Source organism: Crocodylus porosus, unplaced genomic scaffold (assembly GCF_001723895.1).
Source record: "Crocodylus porosus isolate Cpor-Errol unplaced genomic scaffold, CroPor_comp1, whole genome shotgun sequence".
Lineage (NCBI taxonomy): Eukaryota > Metazoa > Chordata > Crocodylia > Crocodylidae > Crocodylus > Crocodylus porosus.
In genome coordinates, this window is record NW_017728950.1 from 12325324 (window position 1) to 12348439 (window position 23116).

Here is a 23116-nt window from a genome sequence, read left to right on the forward strand (position 1 = left end):
AGCCAAAACTAATTCCAAATCCAAGAGTCCAGAACCAAAGGTGGCCCTAGTACTACCAAACATCCTCCACCCACCCCTAGGGCTTCAGATGTTTCCAAAACCTTTGGCAGGCATTCTACTTGCAGGACGTGTTTGGGGTTGGGATGCCCCCCGAGTGTTGGTTGCCTGCAGCCATACAGCCCTCCGAGTTGCCACCACATCCGGCAGTAAAAGGCAGCCCCCCCTGAGAGGTCCCTGGGCCGCGAGGGCTTCCACTCCTACTCTTCGGGCTACTGGGACTTCCCAGTCGCGGCTGGTTTCGTGGCCTGGTGCCTGCCCAAGGCTTTTATTCCCACCCCACCCGCCAACTTCCACGGGCAAACAAAAACCCCCGTTTTGCGGCCGATCAGCAGCCCCGAGGCCTGAAGATTCAGCTGCGAAAGCCAGCCGGGGTTGTGCCCGCAGCAGCGTTTCAGCCGCCCAGGCCGAAGCAGCCGCTGCTGCAGCAGCCCAGGCGGGCGGCGGAGGGGCCGGGCCCGGCGCGGCACCAATGAGCGCGGGGGGCGGCTCCGGCTGCACGGGCTCGGCCTGGTACCGGCGCGATGCTGCGGCTGGGCCTCGCCGCCTGCCACCGCTTGGTGCCGCCGCCCTGCGCCCGGTCTGCCGCTTCCATGGCCTCCCTGCTGATCCAGCGGCCTCAGTACGCCTGGCTCCGCGAGCTGGGGCTGCAGGAGGACAACGACGGCGTGTACCACGGGAGCTGGGGCGGCCGCGGCCAGGTAGGCGCTGGGGGCGCGGGCCCGGGAACCCCCCCCGGTCTGGCCCGGCCCGGCCCTGCCCTGCCCTGCCCTTAGAGCCGCGTGGCGCAGCTGCGGGTCGCCGACAGTCTTGAAACAAGGGGTTTTCCTTTAAAACACAAACCTGCGGCCTTCCCCTCGCAGGATGGCAGACCCGGGGCTGCTTGGGGCCTCACAACCACCCCTCGCCCCACACTAGGGTTGCCAGCTCTGACTGAAGCTGTTCTGGGAGATTTTTTTCTTCTTCTTAATATACCCTGTTCAGCTCTCCCGGATTGCTTTCAGTAGTCATCGGGAGATGGATGCCGATGCGGGTAGACTCCCCGTCAATGCTGCCCCACACGCTGGGCGGTTGGGAGTGAGGGGTGGTCATCGATGTTTACAAATGGGTCCTGGTACAAAAAGGGTGGGGACCCGCTGTTTTAGAGCATCTCTTGATCTGTCCCAGTCCTGGACTTCTTCCAGGTAATAGCCACTGAGGACTGAATGGCTCCAAGTTTGCATGGTGCAGCTTTTGGTGGTGGGCTGGGCTCCTCTGCACTAGGACATTATCTCCCAGAAGCAGCCTGACTTCAGCCATTCTTTTTTCCCCCCTTTCTGGAAGAGCTTTGTGTATCTGTGCATATGTCTGTGTGTGCATTGACAATGTGTAGGGGGTGCATGCAGGCGCACGTGCACCCCCTGAGATAGGCCACGCTCCCCCTGGAAGTGCCAGCCATGAAACCGGAAGTGCCACCAGCAGTTGTCTGCTGCACCCCTCATCCCCCGGTCAGCGATTGGCTGCTGGGGACCCTTCTTCCCCCTGTCAGCGATCTGGTGCCCCCCAGACTTGGGAGGCACCAGTCGCCTGCGTGTATGCACTGGGGTGAGGGCTTTTGGATATGGCTCTGTTACGCCTCCTTGAAAGAGAGAGTTTTTCTGCCACCTGCATGAGCTACTTGGCACCAGTGAAAGCACAAACGGTCCCTCCTCCACTCTTTCCCTTGTGAAGCATATTCTTGATATTGCATGCCTGACTGTAAAACTTTCTCTTTCCAGGTGGTGACAACGTATTGTCCAGCTAACAATGAGCCGATAGCAAGAGTCCGCCAGGTAAGCTTTTGTTAATTCTCTCTGGCACTTGAGAAATGGTATGCAGCAGCCCAAGACCAGTGTAAACACAGATGCTTTGATGAGAGCCAAGCCAATAGCTGGAAAGGAAGGAGGTTTGTGATACTTATCCAGACCTGACCTTTCCCTGATTGAGGCCTACATCCTTATGAGCTTCTCTCTGCTCCATGTGGCCCCTTGGTGCACTTATTTTGAACCTGTGACCCTCACTCCTTATCATCCCTGTGTTGGTTTTTCTGTTGTCCCAGGCAATTGGCAATATGTCCTTAGCAGCCCCTGCTATCGAGGGGGGGTTTATAGCTTTACATGATGGGCTTTGGGCCAAGTATAGTACTACCAGCTTCTAACAAATTAGGTAGCAGATGAGTTGGACATGCCACAGTAGCTGCTGGAATGTTCTTGCTCTATTTTAGTTACTAGATTTCTTCTTGCGCTCAAGCTGTGGTCAAATAGGTAGATCCAAACAGAAGGTGGCTATAAGGGGCAGTGAGAGAGAAACTTTCCCAGGGTTTATTTTCATTCCTTCGTTCTGAATAGGCTTTGAGTGTTTCGGGCTTTGAATCGGAGGGTATGGGGCATTTGAAGCTGGGAGGGTAGGTGCTCATCTCTATTTTTATCTTTTATTTTACACTAAAATTTGGATTTAACGTAAATTGGTAATGTGCTGTGGATGTTTACATGATGAGTGGTCCTTATTGGGTCATCTTATGACATCTGAAAGAGAACTTTATTTGAGAAATTTAAGTTGGATAGCAGGTCAGTTTCCCAGACATTCTGGGTATTAATTTACTTCTTAAATACCTTGCAGTTAAGAAATGTTAGAAAATCGCATGTGTCACAGTGATCAACCTAGCTTAAAATGTAATACGTTGCATTTACAAATGATATCTGCTTATGCAGCACAGTCCACAGAAAGTGCAGTTATGCTTGGGTCACACTTGTTTCGTGTGTGAGTGTGTCTGTATGTATGTATGTTGCTCTCCTATTTAAATACTTGTTCATTTTAGGCCAGCTTGGAGGACTATGAAGAAACAATCAAGAAAGCTAAAGAGGCATGGAAGGTTTGGGCAGATGTAAGTTGGCAAATGATTGTTTATATTTTAAAATGTCTCTACAGCAGATAAAAGCTCATGGAACCATTAAATTGTCATTTTTGTTAGAGACTTAATTAAGACTGTATGTCCGGTATGGTACATTAAGCCAAAATATTGCACCAAGGTTTTAAGGATAATTCAGCACCCTTTGTAATTCTTGGCTGTTATAAAAGGTGTTAACTTCTAGTCTAAAATGTGATTTTTTTTTTTTCCTCTCGGCTTGCTGGAACATTAAGGCTACACATAGCCTGGGAGTCATTTTTGCTAGATAGAAGGCATGCGAACTTCAGGAAACCTGGCTGAATATGTTCACAAAACCTGGGGTAATTTGTCTGAGTTTTCATGACAAATGTTTTGCAACATTGGCTGCAGGAAGAGAGGATACTAGCGATTTAAAAAAAAATGTATTAAGAATTACCATCACAACAAAAAATCGCACATGCTTAGTGCTACCGTCATTTTTTTCCCTGCTAGGTAGGTTCCTTCCCCGCAGTGCAACAGCTTCTACAATGCAGTTATGCTGTGCACTGTTAACATGTCTGGGTCATGGAAAATTTGGAGACAGGCTTGTACAGCATTTGAATGAAAAACCTGGCATATGGGTCTCCCTCTTTATTTCTTCTTCTTGGGCAGATCTATACCAGTTCTATCTTGCTGCTTATTTCAAATAGCAACTTTGTTACTTACAAATCTCCCTGATGTTTCAATGTTGTATTGGATAATCATATACCCTTACAACATTTATTTTTACCAAGTTACCTTTCTGATTGTTTCACACTAACTCTGCCTGTCTGGCCAGCTACTGTTGTCTTACATGACTGGATGTTATCCTTATAGATGGCAAGTTTCTATATTGAAAGCTAGATCTTGCAAGATACTAAGCATTCTGGCCCTCAGCCAGTGAAAACACTTTTCTTTGCCCCAAGAGAACATGGATGAAAAGTTGGCGTTTGCTTTTTTTAATCAGAATATTTTCATAAGAGGTGTTTGTCCTGTCCTGAATTGTTTGTAGGAACTATAAAATGGTGAGTGGATTTTTGTTCTGAAGGTGCTTTAAGCTCACGTCCCCAGGCACCAATAAATCAAAGTACCAGCTGGTCTGATTTTTAAGCCTGGTTCCATTTCATTTTGTGTGTGAGAGCTAACTGCTTTTAATGACTGCTAACATGCATTTCTGTTGAAATGTGAATGGTGACGTTTTCCCTAAGTTGTGTAACCCTATGTATCTCTGTTTTTCCTTTTCCTTCCCTTTTCCTCTTCCTGATGTCCTTTATGCTGCAAGCAGTTATGTACATACACAATTGTCTAGTGTTGTCAGTTTCTGTGATTTGTATCACAAATGTTTGGGATATGGTTTTTTTCCCCCAGAAGCTTCATCTGTGGGAATAAAGTGAGATTATGTGAGAATCTCAGCTTTTGTGGAAAAAACAACTGTAGTCTTCATGGACAGGAGGGAAGAACCTAATGTGAAACATGAACCCCAAAGGCTTATAAACCAGAAAGCTAATAAAAGCTAATAAAAAGAACTATTCTTTTACAAAGCATTTCAAAACAGATTTTTTTTTTCCATCTCAAGGTTTCGAAGCCATGATTTTTGAATAGGTGGGGATGAGACTGCTGTAATTCTCAGCAGCAGTTGATGAGCATCAAGTTTTGCCCAGGATTAAGTTTTTGTGATTTTTCGGGAACCTAGTTCACATGAAATATGAACACTTTTCATACTTGTTTAGTTTTAGAGAATAATAAATAGCTGGCTGGTGGGATAGGAATATTGAGCTGTTCTGCCAACACAGTAAGTAGCAGACTGAATGTGTATGTATGTGGAAGGCACAGTGCTTTTATTTCAAACCATCTCTTTTTTATGAATATATGTTTTTGCCTAGATTCCGGCACCTAAACGTGGAGAAATAGTGAGACAGATTGGTGATGCCTTGAGACAGAAAATCAAAGTTCTAGGAAGCTTGGTAAGTTGTCCTGAAAAATGACTAAATGCTTGAAAAACCTACTTGTTTGAAAAACCTACTTTAATGTACCCCTGTGTAATATTTGACACAGATTTCTAAATACTTTGTTGGTTTCCACTAATGCATAGTCAGCAGGAAGTAATGTTAAAAGTAAAATTAAAGCTCTTATTTTGACAACCTATTTTAAAGAGGATGCAGCTTTTGATCTGAATGTTTAAACTGATTCTGTCAAGATTCATAGTTTTTTTTCTGTCTTCTCTCCATTGCCCTTCCTGTGCTACTTCACAAATTTGTGTTTCTCATAATGTGTTTAATTAGCTTGCAGAACATTTTCTTCAATAAGTAAGATGTCTTTAAAATTGGAGTGTCAAAATACATTTCTAAACTAATAAATCTAGTATGGGTTTTTTGGAAATATTGAGTATTGGTCTAACTTGCTCAGTTCCCATTGAAATTGGGATCAAAGTACCTTAGAACTTTAATCAGAGCAGGGTTAGGCCAGCACTTAGTGCCCTTTAAAATCCCACCTTTAAAAGGGGTATCTTCAGAACCTGTCTTTAAAACATACGTTCATGATCACACTCTTCTCCATTTTGTCCTCCCCCTCCTGGCACCCTTGAGTACTGTTTGCAACAAACCTACTAAAAACAGGGAAAAAAGGAAACTGATTTGAAGCCTGTATGGTATCCAAAGAGATACTGACAGTTGTCTGACAGGAAGGTCAGAAAGCAGCAAGGTCACAAGATACTGTTTGATACTAAAAGTGTCCTGAAAGAAGAGTTCCTCTAATACAAACCTTTTAAACTGGAGTGCATTCTTGTGACCTGCCACCTTTTTCAGAGACCAGGTATGAAAATCCAGGGGGTTATGAGGTGAGATTGCTCTGTGATAGGCTCTCATTAAAAGTTGTGCAGGATGTAAGGGCTTAAGGATTGTTTCTTTAACAAACTTGTTAGTGACTTCTTTCTTCTTTTTTAACTAACTTGCAGCTTTTACATTTTATAAGGTTTGTCTGCACATGGGGTTGTTGAGAAGCAGCCGTTGCTGAATGGCTTTACATGTGGCTAAGCCCATTTAATTGACTTACATGATTTTATTTTTAGATAATGGACACTTAATGACATTGGTTGAATTAGCGGGCTAAGTTACGTCTGTGTTCAACCACACTACTGCTTCCCTGACTATCCACATTATATATCCCTTGCTTCAGCTCCATTTTGCGATCTTATGAAGTTGTATGCTCTCAAATGCGATTGTGACCAACCTGGCCAGGGAGAAAGTGCTAGACTCTTGGGTGAGATCTATGCCCTGTGTTACGCATTAATTTAAACTGTGTAAACACGTCTTTTCTGCTCTCAGGATAAAGAAGGGCTCCTAAGGTATTCTTTTTTTCTTGTAGGTAGATTTAAATTCCTACCCTTTGCCTTGTGAAGAAGCCTTAAATAACATATTGAGAGGCAGGTTTCATGCAGAAGTCACTCTAACACATCTTGCTAATAAGTAGTGTTTTTTCATCATAAGTCACTAAAGAAGTGTCTCAATGGCTCATTCCAGTACAAACTAGAAATGCCCAAGTTAGCAAAACTCTAATTATGTGATGAAAAAGATTGAAACAGATACTGTATGACCACGACAACACTTTTTATAAACTAATTAAAAATCTATTATGGGGTTTTGGGAAATATTTAGTATTGGTTTAACTCAACTAGTTCCTATTGAAATTGGGGGCAAAATAGCCAATACTTGGGTTTGTCAAATGGTGAGTGATATCTGAGATAATCATTATCTTCACTTTGGGGATATGCTGACTTTCAAGTGCATGTTTATTCCTACTGCCCATCCTGGTTGTATCGTGTTCATTTTGAATCATCTTTAGCAAAAGATTTTAGTAATTTTCCAAAAGTAACTTGTTTTCAATGCCCAAATCAACTTGTGGAAGGGATCTGACATTCAGAAAGTGGGTGCTTAGCACTCTTTTAGAAAATTTGACCCTTCTGGCTGCTCATGTTGTAGCGCTTTAAAATCATAAACAGTGAGGAAGTTAGGCCTTCAGCTATGGAACTTTTCTAAAGGAGAGAGAATAATGGTCCATTTCTCTCTCCTTAAGGACATTTGGACACAGTAATTCTTGGATCTATACCTATGGAAGTCATTATTGATGACTTTTTCTATCAAGGGACAATTTTCTGTCCGGTTTAAAATGGGCAAACTTGATTAATCAGCTGGGGTGAATACCCTAAATCACAGGTTGGCAGCCTATGGTCTGCAGGTCAGATCTGGCCCACCAAAGCAATTTTAACCGGTTTGCAAAGCTAGGGCTTCAGTGGTCGGAAGAACAAGTGGCATTTGGTCGTGTGGAAAGCAGCGACCCATCTATCCACCTTCAGAATGAGCTGGGTTAATTTAGCCTACTGTTGCCAAAAGGTAGGCAAAACCCTTGCCCTAAATTGTGTGGAATGTGACTTTTGACTTGATCTTCTTTTAAAACTGTCCAAATAACCAAGTAATGGATGAATTACTTATCAGGTACAACAAATATATGTGAACAGTCTTAAAAATACTATCCCATTGATGTTTTCAGGTCTCTTTAGAGATGGGAAAGATTTTTGTCGAGGGTATTGGTGAAGTTCAGGAGTATATTGACATCTGTGACTATGCTGTTGGCTTGTCCCGAATGATTGGTGGACCTGTTTTGCCTTCAGAAAGTAAGCATGTGTGCTAATCTTTGTATCGATGATGTTCTGAATATTATGGTTATGTACTCCAGAGAAATATCTGCACTGAAATATATGTGGATCCATATCACTCGTGTACTCCCATCTACTTGAATAAGTTATTAAACTGCTACAGTGAATATCCATCCTTATCTTTAAATGCAAAACCGTATACATGGGGCAACAGAATTGAGTTTCCCTTAATTAACAAAGTCACTAGATACAATGTGAGAAGAGGAAAGCAAAAATCTAGCTAGCTTTCATTGAGAGAGGCCTGTTAAATTTCTTGCAGATAGGTGACTAAAATAACATTTGTAACTGCCATATCCTTAGTGTTTCCCTATCATCCAATTGACTTGATTATGCTTTGCATCCTATTTACAAGTATGGTGCAGACTGCAGCTGGAAGTACCGGAAATTAGAATAGGCTTCATCTATTAATGTTTTGCTGAAAAATAAGGTGATTCTTTTTAATACCTAGCTTGTACAATGCAGAAACAAGTTTCACTGTATTTTTCAGTGAACAGTCTTGCTAGAATGAGGAAGTAGTCTGTGTGCTAAGATATTGTCATGCTCAGAACATCTTTCATACAGATTTTCATTTCTGGCATCTCTGTTTTTGTTCCCAGGTAGGCTGTTCTCATTTCCTTTCTTTTTTGTTGCTCTCCTAACAGTTATTAGAAAAATATAGCAGAGCTTAGAAAATGTGTTATTCAGCAGAGCTTATACCTTCTTTTTGTTCTAATAAATATGCAGTAGTTCTATATTTATGTTACCTACATTATTATAGAACAATAATTTAAGTTTTGGAAATTTATGTTTAGAATAAAAAAATAAATGGTCTACATATAGTATTTAGTACTAAGGGAACAAATGGAGGACTGTCTATCTCAACGCACGTAAGCTAAGATTTGCATACAAGCTATTTTGCATTACATTAATCTTGGATAAATAAGTGGCTATTGAAGGTTAATAAGTTGGTCTGTCAACAGCTTTAGACTACCTCTCAGATCCTCCTGGTTTGTTGTAATTCATGTTCTATTGAACTAAAAAGACACATGCTCCTCCATGTAAGGACCCTCACACTCAGATTGCTATTATCTGTTCTTATTTTTAGGACCTGGCCATGCCCTCATAGAACAATGGAATCCTGTGGGGCTGGTAGGAATCATCACTGCATTTAACTTCCCTGTAGCAGTGTATGGCTGGAACAATGCAATTGCAATGATCTGTGGGAATGCTTGCCTCTGGTAAGATGTTCTGATTTTCATTTGCTCCAAATACTTTAAACCAAAATGATTATAGCAGTAGCTTTTGTTCATAAGGTTACCTTGTTTCCTTGGCACATTGTTTAAACCAGGGGTTTCCAAAGTTTTTATGCTGTGGCCGCAGCCCGGCAAATCGTGGCCCAGCAGTCACAGCTGACCATGGCCAGAACTTCTAGCTGGAAGACAGGTAAGGATACCCCCCACCCTGCGGGGTCGGGGTGGCAAACACTGTGCTGCTGCGGGCCCTGCAGAAAGAGCCACGGCTTCTTCACCCGGCTCTGGGGGTCTGTGGTTTGCTGGTCCATGGCCACATCTGGTCCAGCAGCTGACTGTGTTGTGGTCGGCAGCAGGCTGTGGCCCAAGGATTGAGAACCCCCTGGTTTAAACATCATTTATTTGTAAGTGCCAGATGGACACACATAACTGCAAATGCTTAACTTCTGATATTTCAAAGTTCACTTCAAATCTGTCTTTAAAGGTCCACCTTCCTCTCTTGTATGTGTATAGCACTCAGTATATTATATCAAGGAATCTAGTTATAGATGTGCAGTATCATATTACAAATAATAGAGAAGAGATGTTTTCAAAATTGGGTGCCAAAAGGTAGAGACTTAAGAAGCCATTTTCTTGCTCTGGGGTTCTGGGCACCTGTTGTGCAAACTGACGTTAATAGAAAGTTCTGTCTGTACCGCACTGTCTTAGGTTGAACTGTTGGGTTCAGCAGATTCCCCATGCTTGAACAAAGGATGTACTCATGGTTGTTTTCACCCTTGCAAAACTTTATTTAAGGATACTCGCAGAAGCAGGCGATAGAACAGAGCAGAGAGGACAGTCACCTCACATTGGCCTTAGGCAGCAGCTGCTACCCTGCATGGTTTCCCTGGCCCTGGAGTGTCCCGATCCCAGGGATGCGATAGCCTGTGCCAGGGCTCTGTGCAAGTCAGGACTCGTGCCAGAGTGGAGGAACCCATAGCAACCCAAGAATATACAGCTTATATAGTCTGAAGTAAACAATGTTATCACAAGCTAGGAAAATGGGGATGAGTCGTGATCCAACACACCTGGTGTTTACCACATTCCACTATCACAACATTCTACTGTCTAGGTTCATGGCACGGTCACACTCACAGAGCAGGAGGCTATGTGCCACTTCACCGGCCTCCTATGGAATCAGCATGCAAAACTTTTGCTATTAGCACAGCGTGCAAAACTCTTAGTCTTAGCAAAGCTCTTACTATTACAAGCACCCATGAAAATGGAGCCACTCATCTTCACTTTTCTGACCAAATATTCAGATTTGCAAGTTCATTTATTGTTCTGTACCTCAAATTTTGGTTTATACTATACCACAGAAGTTGTATATCTTAAATATTTTGGTCTTTGGGGAATTAAAATGACTTTTTTTTTCCTTTTAAGGAAAGGTGCTCCAACAACGTCTCTCATTAGTGTAGCTGTTACAAAGTAAGTATCCAGAAATGTTATGCATCACAATTGATCTTTCATTTTATCTGTTTGCATTCTTGAAGTTCTGTGGCTGGGACGAAAGTGGCTTTCTCTCCACCTTTTACCATGTGGGAAGTAATGATGTATACATTGCCTAAACTTATTCTTGTTGGGTTTTTTTCTTCTGATGAAAGCATTGAGCTTTTGAGCAGTAGTGGATTGGCTTTCCTGGGAAGGGGAAAGTGATGTCGTTAGCATCCGAATTTATTCTAAATGTAACTTACTTTACACAGAGTTGGAGTGTTGTTGTAGCAGTGATGGTCCAGGAAATATGAGGGGCAAGGTTTTTTTTTGGTGGTATCTTTGTTTTTTAGACTAACTTCATAATTGGGAGAAATGTTGGACAAGCTTTCAGGAATAGTTTGCCCTCCCTGAGAGGACCTGCCAGACCTGAGGAAGGGCAATCTGTACCTGAAAGCTTATCTAAGATCTCTCACAGATATGCAGATGGTCCAGTAGAATATACTACCATAAAATCTTCCCTTTAGTTCTCTTAATTAGAATGGCGTTGCAAAGCAAGCTCTCCTGATGATTGCAAGCTCTCTCTCCTGAAAATGCCTCTACACAAAACCTTGTATAATCCAAAACTAATAGCAGCAGTGCAGCATGTTTCCTGTGATTTAAAATTTGCTCACATACAAAGAGTAAGAACTGTTAAGACCCTTTCTGACGACTCACTGGGTGATGCCAGCCATATTACTAGCAACGCTTTGTTGGCAGGGCTGCCCAACTTCTCAGTGACTGGGGGCCACAACCAACACAGGCCTCATGACAGGTGGAGGGGTCCACACATTAAGTGGGCTGCAATACTGCAACCAAGGCCCTTCACCCCGTTCCTTGAGCAGCTTCCCACTGCACAACACACATAGCCCACCCCATTGCTCATGGCCTATGTGGGCAATTGCTCTTCTACTGTTCCACCATGCATGCAGGCAGCACCCACTACCTCTCCACTGTATACATGAATCGCCCCCTTTCCTACTCCCAGCCTTTCACTGCTCCCAGCTGCTTTACCATATGTGTGACTGTCACTCCACCATGCACACTTTCCAGCTGTGGGCTTCCATGTGCTACACTGCCACTTTGGGCAAGTCTAGGAAGCAGAAGTTGGAAGGAAATCCCAGAGACCCTGGCTACTCCTGCTGCAGCCAGAGTTATAGGGGGAGCAGGGGACAGAGTGGATTATTTGCTATCCACTTACCATGGTTTAATTAAATGGGAAATACCCAAGCATAGGTTTTCATCCTTGAGAGTTTGACACCTTTATACTATTTCTGAGAATAAATGAATGCAACCTTCAAGGGTAGCGCTGTGAGTGACACTATGATCAAGATTTTGTGTACCTCTGTGACTTGTCTCTGTGCTAGTTGCTTCCTGCAGTGTATTCTAATCATGTGGATCATGTTAATAGTATGATAAAAAAGCTATACTACCAAGGTCTATAAGAGAAGAGAATGCCCATACTGCATCTGATGCAGGTTAGTAAAGTCTATAGACTTTGTTTTAATATTTTTATCTTGTAGCAAAAAGGCTTTTTCACTGTTGACTTGTCACATACTTCTGACTGAGTTTTCTCAAATTCCTGCTTCTCAGAAATGTCTCTTTGATTCCAGGATAGTTGCCAAAGTTTTGGAGGATAACAAAGTGCCTGGAGCAATCTGCTCCTTGATATGTGGTGGAACAGATATTGGGTAGGCAGAACTTCTTGCATTTTATAAGCAATGGGTTAGAAGAAGGGATAGCTTATGGGGTTAGCAAAAGTATTTTCAAATTGGCCTATCTACAGGGCTTCCAGTACCACTTAAGAATAGAATTCTGTTATGAATATAACTGACTTGTAGTGTTAACAATAATCATAACATCTAGTGATATTGTATTTGCATTCCAGTGTTCTTAAATATGTAACAAACTGAATTGAACTTCCCATGTTCAGTATATGGGATGTATTGCCCATTTTCATTTTCTTTCCTAAACTATGTAAACTTGAGCAGCCATAAAAGAACACAAACCAGGTCTAGTCTCTGCTCTTTATTCTTCAGCCTGGTCAGATCCCACCCTCAATCCCTTGCCTGCCCCCGCCCCCGCACCCAGACAACCCTCTGAGCACATCAGTGGTTGATATGTTTTCCCTTATAGGTGCATGTACACCCAAAAAGGACCTACTTGTGTGTCCCTAAATGGATTGTACCACTTCCAAATGTAATAATCCAAGCTATTATTCATGACTTGGATTACTACATATGGAAATGGCAGGTATTACACCAGTTGTAAAAAGGACTTGGATGACCATGTCTTTTTGATTAGGGTTAGGCCTCAAAGTTAATTCAGTTGTTGTCTTACTAGTATCTGATGTGGAAATATATTCTGGCACTGATGTTTCCTTAACTGGGGTTCCTTTTGTACTTGATCTTTTTAAAATGTGTACCTTTACATAATAACCACTTGTATAAACATAGCACTTGGTTATGATGGAGGAGCAATGAGTTACTTATGTCAGCAGGCTCCAACTGTTTGTTCTTTTGTTGACCATAATTGTATATTCTGTTGTGTAGCACAGCAATGGCGAAAGATGAAAGAGTGGATCTTCTGTCTTTCACTGGTAGCACTAAGGTGGGCAAGCAGGTTGCACTTACTGTTCAAGAGAGATTTGGTAAGTGTAAAAATAAGGGGCTAGCTTTTCCTCTTAATTTTTGTTCTGTTTGATTTGTGTGGGAAAGTGTCAAGCTGTAGTTTCAAAGTTTCCTTATCTGCCTTTTCTTGTTAGAAGTGCAGCAACAAAGCTATGAATCAAGCTTCAGGCTCTGTTCTTACAAATTTAGTCTAGTCCAGGTGCTTCTTAGGGTCCCCAGAAATGTCGCATTTGCTGTCCTTGTGGGGCTAACAGCACAGATTTTCAAGGTCATTCGGAGCAGAACTATTCCTTGTTGAGCATGATGACATTAGGATGGACAGCACTGGTATCTTAGTGAAGTAATCTCTTGGTATCCATTCCTCCTCACCCAGATGTAGCTATCCTATTTGTCATATTTTACAAAGAAATCAGCGATGGGCGTTATCTTTAGAATGCTTTGGTGCAGACCTAAATAGACCTCTATTTAGTTATGGCTCTAGCTATATACAGTTACTTGCATCTAGGTGGTTCTCAGTGGAAAACTGCAAATCTCAAAGGTCTGAGTTACTATCTCTGAGTGTTTTGCATTGCATTATCTCAACCTTTGTGATTTGAACTATGTTAAGGGCTCACCTAAGGATGGAGGGTCACCCCTTCTTTCCAACTTTGGGTGGAGGGAGAGGGGACCCTTTCTAGGTGAATAAATCAGTCAAATTAACTGTTGTTTTTTTTCTTACTTATTCCCTTTGATTTCATCAGCACCTCTCTCATCTTCCAAGTCTGACCCATTTCACTCATTTTAGGCTACTTTATTCTGTTTGTGTTTTTTCTCTTAAATTCTCTATCACCTTATTTTACCTCTCCTAGTTTTCTTTACTTTCTCTTGGTTCCAGCAGCATTTCATGGTCTCCCTGTACCTGTTTTCATCTGTCTTCCTTATCTAAAATGTATTAATGACAATTAATATTAAGTACCACTTCTTCCTTTAAAAGGATCATTAGTTGGATACTTACTATAAAGATAATTGTTATATATCTGCAGACAGAAATAACGATAATACCTTGCCAGTATCTCAGATCACCTACTTGCTGTGGGTCAGATGCAAATATCCTTGAGTAGTGCCACTAAAATAAATGGGACCATTCACAGTTAACTTGAGTTACTTAGCTTGAGTAAGAATATCTTAGTTCAAGTACAACGGGCTCCTGAACTCCTATAACTGTTCTCTTGTTTTAACAGGCCGGAGTCTTCTAGAGCTTGGTGGAAACAACGCCATTGTTGGTAATATGCAATATAATAACCTCTTTCAAGACAAGTTATACTCTCAGGCCCATAGACTTAGGCACTTGTGCACTTTTGACTTTAATCCTCCATATTGTTGGAATGTACTTGAACCTTAATTCTCCATGCTGTTGGAGTTCCATTCTGGGAGGAGATGGGGACAGAGGCTTCTGACAGATACTTATTCAAAGTAGTGATTTTTCAACCAGGATGCCTTGAGATTCTTCCAAAGGATGCTGTGGGTGCCACTCAGTATTAGCTCTGTTAGGTGTCCAACCATGATTAACAAGCTAAACCCAGAGATTTCATATCCATAGTGTTAAAACAATCTGCTCTGGTGTGGTCTGAGTTCTTTGCAACAGAAGAATTGCTGAGTTTATTTTTCTATAGTCAAAAAGAATGAAAACTAAGCGCTTGATGAAGGGTGTTTGTGCCTGAAAGCTTGCAATTTAAAGAATTTTTTTTTTTTGCAAAAATCTTGTTCGTCTAATAAAAGATATGACCCCTATTATGAGCCCTGAAAACTAAGAGCTGGTATTTTCCAAGGGGCACTTCAAGCCTGTTGAGGGATGCTTCATATCTGAAAAGGTTGAGAACTACTGATTGAAAGGCATGATGGGATCTGATCTCTGATTCCAACAACTGTGCCTCCTGCCATGTCACAGGTGCTGACAGGATGTGCAATTTTGATATTTAGTATCAGATTCCAAATGCACCCTATTTGTCAGTGCAGGAGGAGCCTGGAATCATGATCCTAGGCTCCCTCTGCACCAGCAAGTTGAAAGCCAGGTGCCTGATACTCAGCTGATTGTTGGCCAGCTTCAGGAACACACCAGGGCTTGAACTGGCCCTGGAGCAGCCCCGGGAGTGAGAGTCAACAGTCAGCTGATTGTTGGCTGGTGGGGACTGCACTGGGACCAGTTTGAGTCCCAGTGCTGTCCTGAATCTGGCTGACAATTGGCTGAGTGTAGGCCAGTTGGAGGCCCTGGTACGGTTCTAACTCTGCTGCACCAAGGGTGCGATGGACACCGGGTACAAAAATACTACACTTTTTTTTTTTTTTTTTGGTGTAATATTTTTGTGTCTGGTTTCCCTTTTTAGTGGTGCCAATAATTTCCTGAATGTGTGATCAGATTACTATGTAAGGCATGATTAACATACTAGTTGCATCTTACTTGTATTGTCTGCCAGCGGCCAGATTTAGGGAATTAATTGCAGTTTCCTGATCTAAAGTCAAATTATGTTACTTATCAAGTTTTATGTAAAGAGGCCTCAATAGGCCAGAAAACCAGACCTTTATGTGTTAATTCCAAATACATGAAGGAAACTAGTTTTTCCAAGTTGTCTTAATATACCTCAGCACACTATATGTTCATCTCTTCCCTAATGCCGTCTTACAGGCCTGTTACAGTTTACTGTGAACAGATTAACTTTGATCCTTTGAATTTAGAGGACCTTGGAACTATGACGTAATAACCTTTCATCTTGCCTGCCAGTTAGATTAATATACTGATATTTTTGTTGTTTTTTATCCTTCAAGCATTTGAAGATGCAGATCTTAACCTAGTCATCCCTTCTGCTCTATTTGCTGCTGTGGGGACAGCAGGCCAGAGGTGCACCACTCTCAGAAGGCTGGTAAGTAAATACGTATTGAGCAGTTGAGGTGTTTTGACCTTTCAGAGTTCTGAGGTTAAAAAAACGCAAACCAAAACAAAAAACAGCTAACCAATCAGGATAGTGGAAAATAACTATATTACTAGTAAAATATCCTCACTGTATTATGAGAGAAAATAAGAAGCTGGCCCAACCTATCTTCCTTAAAAGTAATATTTTAGGTCTTTGACACAGACTACTATGCTTCTTAGCTGTGCATTTACTGAGTTCTTGGGTCTGGTGTTACTCATTTACTTTATGTAGAGATTTGGGGGATAAATGCAGTAGAACTGTGACATGTGACAGTTTCATGGCACTCCTCCTAAAAGGTGGACAGTTGTCCTGAAAGAATGTCTTTGGACTCTGTTCTGGCCAGCAGCAAGACCAAGGAGACACTGAACTCTCTCCCTTCACACGCTATTAACTGACAAAGACTTGTAATGCCTTTGCCTTTGACCTGTGACATTCTGTTTAGTTCTTGCATGAAAGCATCCATGATGAGGTGGTGGAGAAACTAGCTAAGGCCTATTCCCAGGTCCGCATTGGTGATCCATGGGACTGTAAGTAGCTGCTGTTTTTGTGTCTTTTTTTTCTTTCTTTTCCTATACTTAGAAGGAAAATGATCAGTAAAAGAGCAGAATATATGTATTTATTTATCACTGATGTCCATCGGGGAATAGGAATAGGGACTCTGAAATTGTGGGAGAATCCAGTTAATCCTAATTTATTTTGTTCATTTTGAATGCATTCAGTGGCTAGCTTCTCAGAGTGCAGGGTGACCAAAGATGTTAAAATATGTATAGTTGTCCTAAAAGAATGTTTTTGGACTGTGTTCTAGTCAGAAGTGAGACCAAGGGAACAGAGTGAATGCTCCTCTACCCCCATTTGCCATTAACTGACAGAGACTTTTAATGCCTTTGACTGTTCCCACCTCAGCGATAGTACACAATGTTCTAAAAACAGTATCTAAGAAGTCTTGCCACTTTACAGCTCTGTACTGATGCAGGTGTCATGCATGGGACCTTACATCTCTTCCTATCATACCATGGCATTGGATCCTCTTAACCTCCTATACTTTAGGCTGGTGTAGTCTTCATGGTCTAGATTAAGTTCTCATGTGCCAATTACTCATGTAGCTACAATGTACTGTGTCCTATATTCTCTTTCAGCTCTACAAAGCCATGTAAATAAATATGGCTTTTAACCTTCAATAATGAAGTTTTTAAATACATCCTCTTGCTTTTCAGCCAACACTCTGTATGGGCCTCTCCACACTAAAGAAGCAGTGAAGATGTTCCTTGAAGCTGTGGAACAAGCCAAACAGCAGGGTGGCTCTGTTGTCTATGGTGGCAAGGTGACTTGTTTTTCTTAGTTATGCAGTTGAAATAAAGGACATTTTGTAAGCCAGAAAAGCAATACAAACTTCATGGATAGGCCCACACCATGTTTCAACTTGTTACATCCAAGATTTTCAAGTTTGTAAATCTGGAATAGAGCATAAATAATGGTCTTTTGATATAAAATAAAAGACTTATCTAGGGTGGGTTTGACTTCTCTGAACCTGAGGCAACAGATGGAAGAAAAGAAGTGAAGTTGGTTTGGGAGAAATGAAAGCCATGTTTCATTTTCTGGTCACTGACTTGACTCTGGGCCCTGCGCTCTTCCCTATTCACAGTATAATATAAATATGAAAATATAAATTGCTATGTAAGTGCAGGATAATAAATTAGAATCTCAGCTGTAAACAATGAACCTGAGGGGTGATCAGAAAATTATTTGCCATACATGCTAGAATCCTAACCCAGCGTCCATCAGTGCTCTGCTGTCAGGTACTGAAATTACACTGTCCTGTCATTTTCAAGGCAGCTATTAGAAGCAAGGTACTCTGAATAACAAGGTAAGGAGCCATAATAGAGTGCAGACAGCTGAGGAGAGGCTGAGTCAGTCTCTGTGTAACATTATAAGGAGTAATAATGAGGTGCGAAAATCTGAGAGCAAGCTGTTCTTGTATGGATTAGCAGGCACACTTAAATCAGTTTGAGAGGTGCCTTTAATATTGAAATCAATGGGATTTGGCAAATGCTCTTGTCAGCTGCATGATTCAGATGGCTGCTTGTTTTACCTGTTGGCATCTTAAATGACTTGTACTGTGTGTATAACTAAAGAAAAGCAGCTCCTGTGTTTCCAGACCCTGGGCTCCCATTATTACAGGCTTGAGCTACACTACATAGATTTTTCTGGCAGAACTTCTGATTAATTGCAAGATGCTAGTAAGGCAACCAAACTACAGGATGGCATTTGCTAAGCAAAATGATGATTTGGTTGAAACAATAACTTGGCTATCATTCTTTTTGTGTGTGAAAGGTTCTAGATCGCCCTGGAAATTATGTTGAGCCAACAATTGTGACTGGCCTTCCTCACAATGCACCCATTGTGCAAACAGAGACATTTGCTCCTATTCTCTATGTGCTGAAATTCAAGGTAAGACTTTACTTAAGAAGCTTTAGTCTATAATTTGTTTTGGTACTTTGTGCACCTTATGTATGAAAGGTAGAAAGAGAGTCAGAAGAAAAAAATAATTTTATTACATGGCATGTTCATCAAACCAGTATGTTAATTCAGGAAACAGTGTAGATTAGCTATTGATTATTGTCTTGCTGTCTAGTGCACCTGCATGAATCAGGACTATGTTGTTGTTGTTCTTCTTCTTTATTAAATCCTATTTGAAAAGTGTGTGAAATAAAATTAAAAAGTCAGTGCCAGAACTGCAAAATGTGCTTGCCTAGATGTCAGAAAACCATTTCTTTGCTTATGTCTTTCTGTATGGCCAGTATGTGCAGGCATTCTTGTGCATGACCATGGGTACTGCTCTTTGCCTAGTGATATTCAGTATAGTACATTTTGACTCTTGATTATGTTGGCATTCACAGCCCCTTATAGTGTTCCTTGCTTACCTTCACTAGTTGTGCACTTCTCTCTAGGCAGAAGAAGAAGCTTTTGCTTGGAATAATGAAGTAAAACAAGGTCTGTCCAGCAGCATCTTTACCAAGGATCTGGGCAGAATTTTTCGCTGGCTTGGGTATGGCTCTTCATATTTTTTTCCTTCTTCATAAAATCTGGGTTTACTTTTTTTCTCTCTCACATCTGTATGTATAATTTAGTAGAATTTTACTTTTTCAAGGTTTAAATCCTCTTTCTAGGGAAGAAACTTGTCTCTTTTTCTTGCCATGAATCTAAAGAGATAATGTCTTATCTTTCTTGTAGGCCTAAAGGATCAGATTGTGGCATTGTGAATGTCAACATTCCAACTAGTGGAGCTGAAATTGGAGGTGCTTTTGGTATGTCACTTGCATTTCCTGCCCTGATACTTTATGTTGTCATTCACCACAGTAAGTGGGACTTAAGGGTGTAACTTTTTCAAAATACAAGGGTTTTTCTTACAAACCTGTTGTTTGTTTTCTTAGAGAAGTATAGTGTATGGTAGGATTGAGAATTATGAAAGCGCTTTAGGGATAGTTTAATCCAAGTCTTCTCATCTCACTTAAATAGGCACATTTTGGCTTTGAAAAATTAAGTGATTGTAAATCAGATGAAATCAGTGGATTTATTTTGGATTTACATTGCTATAGCAGAGAATGGAAATCGGCCAACAGTAAATTTCTGTTCTAGTTAAACATTTTATCTAATAAAAAAGTAGTGTCTGAAATATATTTTGTATAAATAAGTGTAATTTAAAATGTTCAGGTGACGACATGTGAATTAAAAATTACCTTGTGGTTTAAGGCAGGGCTGTCCAACTGGTGGCCTCTGGGCTGCATGTGGCCCACAAAGAGTTAGGTTTCAGCCCCCAGGCTCCTGCTCAGCTGCCACGCCCCATCATTTCTACTTCTGCAATAGCAACCAGAATCTCCAGTCTCTTTTCTACACTTTCTATACCCACTGCAGGGATTAGGACACGGGGTGCAGTGTAGTGTGGTGCACTGTGGAGGTGAGGGTGAGCATGGAGGAAGGTGTGGGGTTGGGGGCACATGGTGCAGCCGTGAGAGGGACTGCACCTGTGTGGGCGCATAGTGCAGAAGATGACATGGGGGGCATGAGCACATGGTGCTGGGGGTAGGGATCATTTGTGCCATGTATGGCCCAGGGGCCTGTGTGTATAGCCCCCTAGCCTGGATGTGCATAGTCTAGATGTGCGTAGCTCTTGGGCCCTTAGAAGTCAGGCAGCCCTGACTTAAGGCACCTTAACCTTTCACTGGGTTGAAAGAAAAGCTTTAAGATCAAAATCCTAATTACTGCATGCAAAAAAGACCTGTGTGAGCAAGGTGATACTTGTTTTCTTAAGGGGATTTTTGAGCTATATATGCAGCTCTTCTTTTATGTCCTCTACCCTAGGAAAAAGAAATTAGAAAGGAAAAACAGGACACAATATTGCCCTCAGTTAATTTATCCTGTTAAAACAATCAACCAACCATTGGCCATATGTGTAATTAAATTGTCAGCTGGAAGGCAGATATTTTCAGACTAAGATATCAATATGGATATAGTGTGAGCAAAGGAGGATAGCCAATATGCATCTACAAACACAACCCTCGTTCTCTCCTTAGTACAAATATAACTTATTTGAAGTATGGGTGCCTGAAGTAACTGCAGAGGAGTTACTAATCCTTAGCTGTATATTTTTTTTTCAGGTGGTGAAAAGCACACTGGTGGTGGAAGAGAATCTGGCAGTGATTCATGGAAACTCTACATGAGACGGTCAACTTGGTGAGAGCTAGGCTTCCATAATTTCATGCAAATAAATGCAGAATTTCTGCATAGACTTGCTAAAGTCCAAAGCTTATAAATCTTCAGTTGCAAGTGCTCATTGCCACTGAATAGAGGATAACCATTGCCAAATGTAATATGCCTTCTCTTTAGCTACAAGAAGGTAGTAGAATTTTGTGGAGCCTAATAAAACACATGCCTCCCCACCCTTGCTTGCAATATATCCCTTTTGATAAAGAGGGGACAGTCCTGATTTTTGTATAAGGAACTGATTCTTTAAAAATGTACAGCTTAATCTGTTTGAACTTGAACTTGACTGACTAAAACGATGTTGCTGTCATTCAAAGGGAAACCTAAGGTAGCATCTACAGAGGGTGGGGCCACAACGTGGTGGCAACATTTTAAGTAGATATGAAGTATTTCCATAAATTTCCTAGTTCCTAGCCAATGCTGCCACCTGAACTGCCACATCTTTACTCCTGCTGTTTCTTATTTTAGCTAGGTAGTATTTAGCCTAGTGAGGTCTACTCCACCTGCCACCCCTTTATTTTGCTTTGTGGACATTATGTGGTTAAAGGTGACTAGAGGATTATATCTTCTCTCTAATCTATCTAAGACAAGTTACTTATGGAGAGAACAAAGTCCTCCCCTGCGTGTAAATTTGCCAGTAGTGGCTGGAGAGAAATCAGTTCTACCCTGTCTTTTAATTTAAAACAATGAAACTGGCAGCTGCCTTAAGGAAGCCTTGTACACATGTAACAGAGATCACATAACTGAGCTCCATTATCAAGTCTCTTTTCTAAATTCTTGTTTCTCTTTCAGCACAATCAATTACAGCAAGGATTTGCCTTTGGCTCAAGGAATCAAGTTTCATTAAGAGTGTCATGAATGGGATTGTCCTGAAAATGCTTAGCATTTCAGAAGCTTGCACCTTTTAAACTTTACGGTAGAATTGAAATTATACTGCACAGCTACAGTACTTTTATGCCAGAAAGCCAATTGCAGTAAATCTTGCTTCAGTTTCACTAATGTATCAAATACTTATGTCAGATAAAATATATGTGATCTTCAGGAAGCAGGATTTGCCTCCAAACGGTGCTGCTTACACATTCTTCAGATACCTTTCCTGTGTGTCTACGCAATTTCTGTGCCCTAGCAAGCACTGACTTTGCTGTGGGTGTAGTAGGAACATCCACATTCCTGAGATGCATGATCAGTGTTTAACCAGCATCTGGTCCTGTCAGGAATTATAGTACAGGGGCTACTTTTAAATGCACAAATAAAACAACATTTGAGAGACTCATGGTTCTGACTTTTTTTTTAATGACTTCATTGGTATAATTTTTGCTTCACTAGCTCCATTTGAGATCCTAGTATTAGAATTGCCGTTAAGCTAGAAAGCACACCTTGGGGACATGTACCACAAGTGGGAATGTACGTTTCTCCAGGGCAGCAATATGTGCCGCTGCTGCTTGTCTCTGGGAAACGCCCATGCATTTGTGCTCTGGCATACGGCACATTGCCTTGGGTGGGGTAGGGGAGGCTGGGGCCAGCACCTGGGCTGACCTCTGCAGCCTTACCTGGGGTCTGAGGGCCTCCAAGAGCTGCAGCCATGGCAATCTAGCAGCACAGAGCCTAGCCAGGTTAGAGCTGGAGCATGGCTCTGGCCAGCCAGGCTTCAGTTTCTGGCTGCACATCCTGCCTCCATGTGCACCACCCTGCTTTAAGATCTGGGTTTTTTTTTTTTACACTGGGATCTCCTGTCAATCCCCCACAAAATCCTTAGGATTGCCTTGTGCCACCCCTGCAACCTAAAAGCTACCTTTTATACTGAGGAATACTCCTACTCCAACTGAGAAATACTCTTCTTTATGGGGAGAAGCGTGGTGATTGAAGTGTTGTTCCATCACAGACGTGCGCAGCTGGTATAGTGACCCTGAGGCCAAGGAGCTCAACTAAGTAATCTAGTATATATTATGTGCTAAAGGCCAGTCTTCATTTACTCCATGTGTAGGGAGTATAGTATCCCAGAACCTGGTGATACTGTTCAGTTTTGGCTGTGTTTCAGTGCCACAATTTGGCTTGTGACTTATTGTGGATCTATCAGCAAAACTACTGAAGTAACAATGTAGTCAAATCATGTTAGTCACAATCTTGTTTATTGGTTAAGTCTTCTTCATGGTATGCAATAATGTGAGTATATTAAAAAGTATATTTATACACACAAAATATTTGGTACTGTTCTAACAGAAGAAGCTTTTTGTAGCAATTTGTAAATGTATTCACATCAACTTCATTTAGTGGTAGTCTATTCCAGTTAGGTCAGCGTAGGTTTTGAATATCCCAGCCTTGGTTTTGAAGTGACTGCGTTTACCAGA

At 41.6% G+C, this 23116-nt stretch overlaps 1 protein-coding gene across 1 annotated transcript; it reads left to right on the forward strand.

The window, feature by feature from the left end:
* The first annotated feature begins 588 nt into the window (after positions 1–588).
* Positions 589–22037, forward strand: ALDH7A1 (aldehyde dehydrogenase 7 family member A1). Its single transcript, XM_019555238.1, has 18 exons — positions 589–758; positions 1815–1868; positions 2894–2959; positions 4864–4944; positions 7526–7649; positions 8776–8908; positions 10343–10387; positions 12043–12120; positions 12982–13079; positions 14280–14321; positions 15862–15956; positions 16450–16534; positions 17222–17328; positions 18339–18455; positions 18956–19053; positions 19239–19312; positions 20663–20738; positions 21561–22037. Exons 1-18 carry the CDS (start codon positions 651–653, stop codon positions 21613–21615), a joined length of 1536 nt encoding a protein of 511 aa, XP_019410783.1. The 5' UTR covers positions 589–650; the 3' UTR covers positions 21616–22037.
* Positions 22038–23116: the final 1079 nt, after the last annotated feature.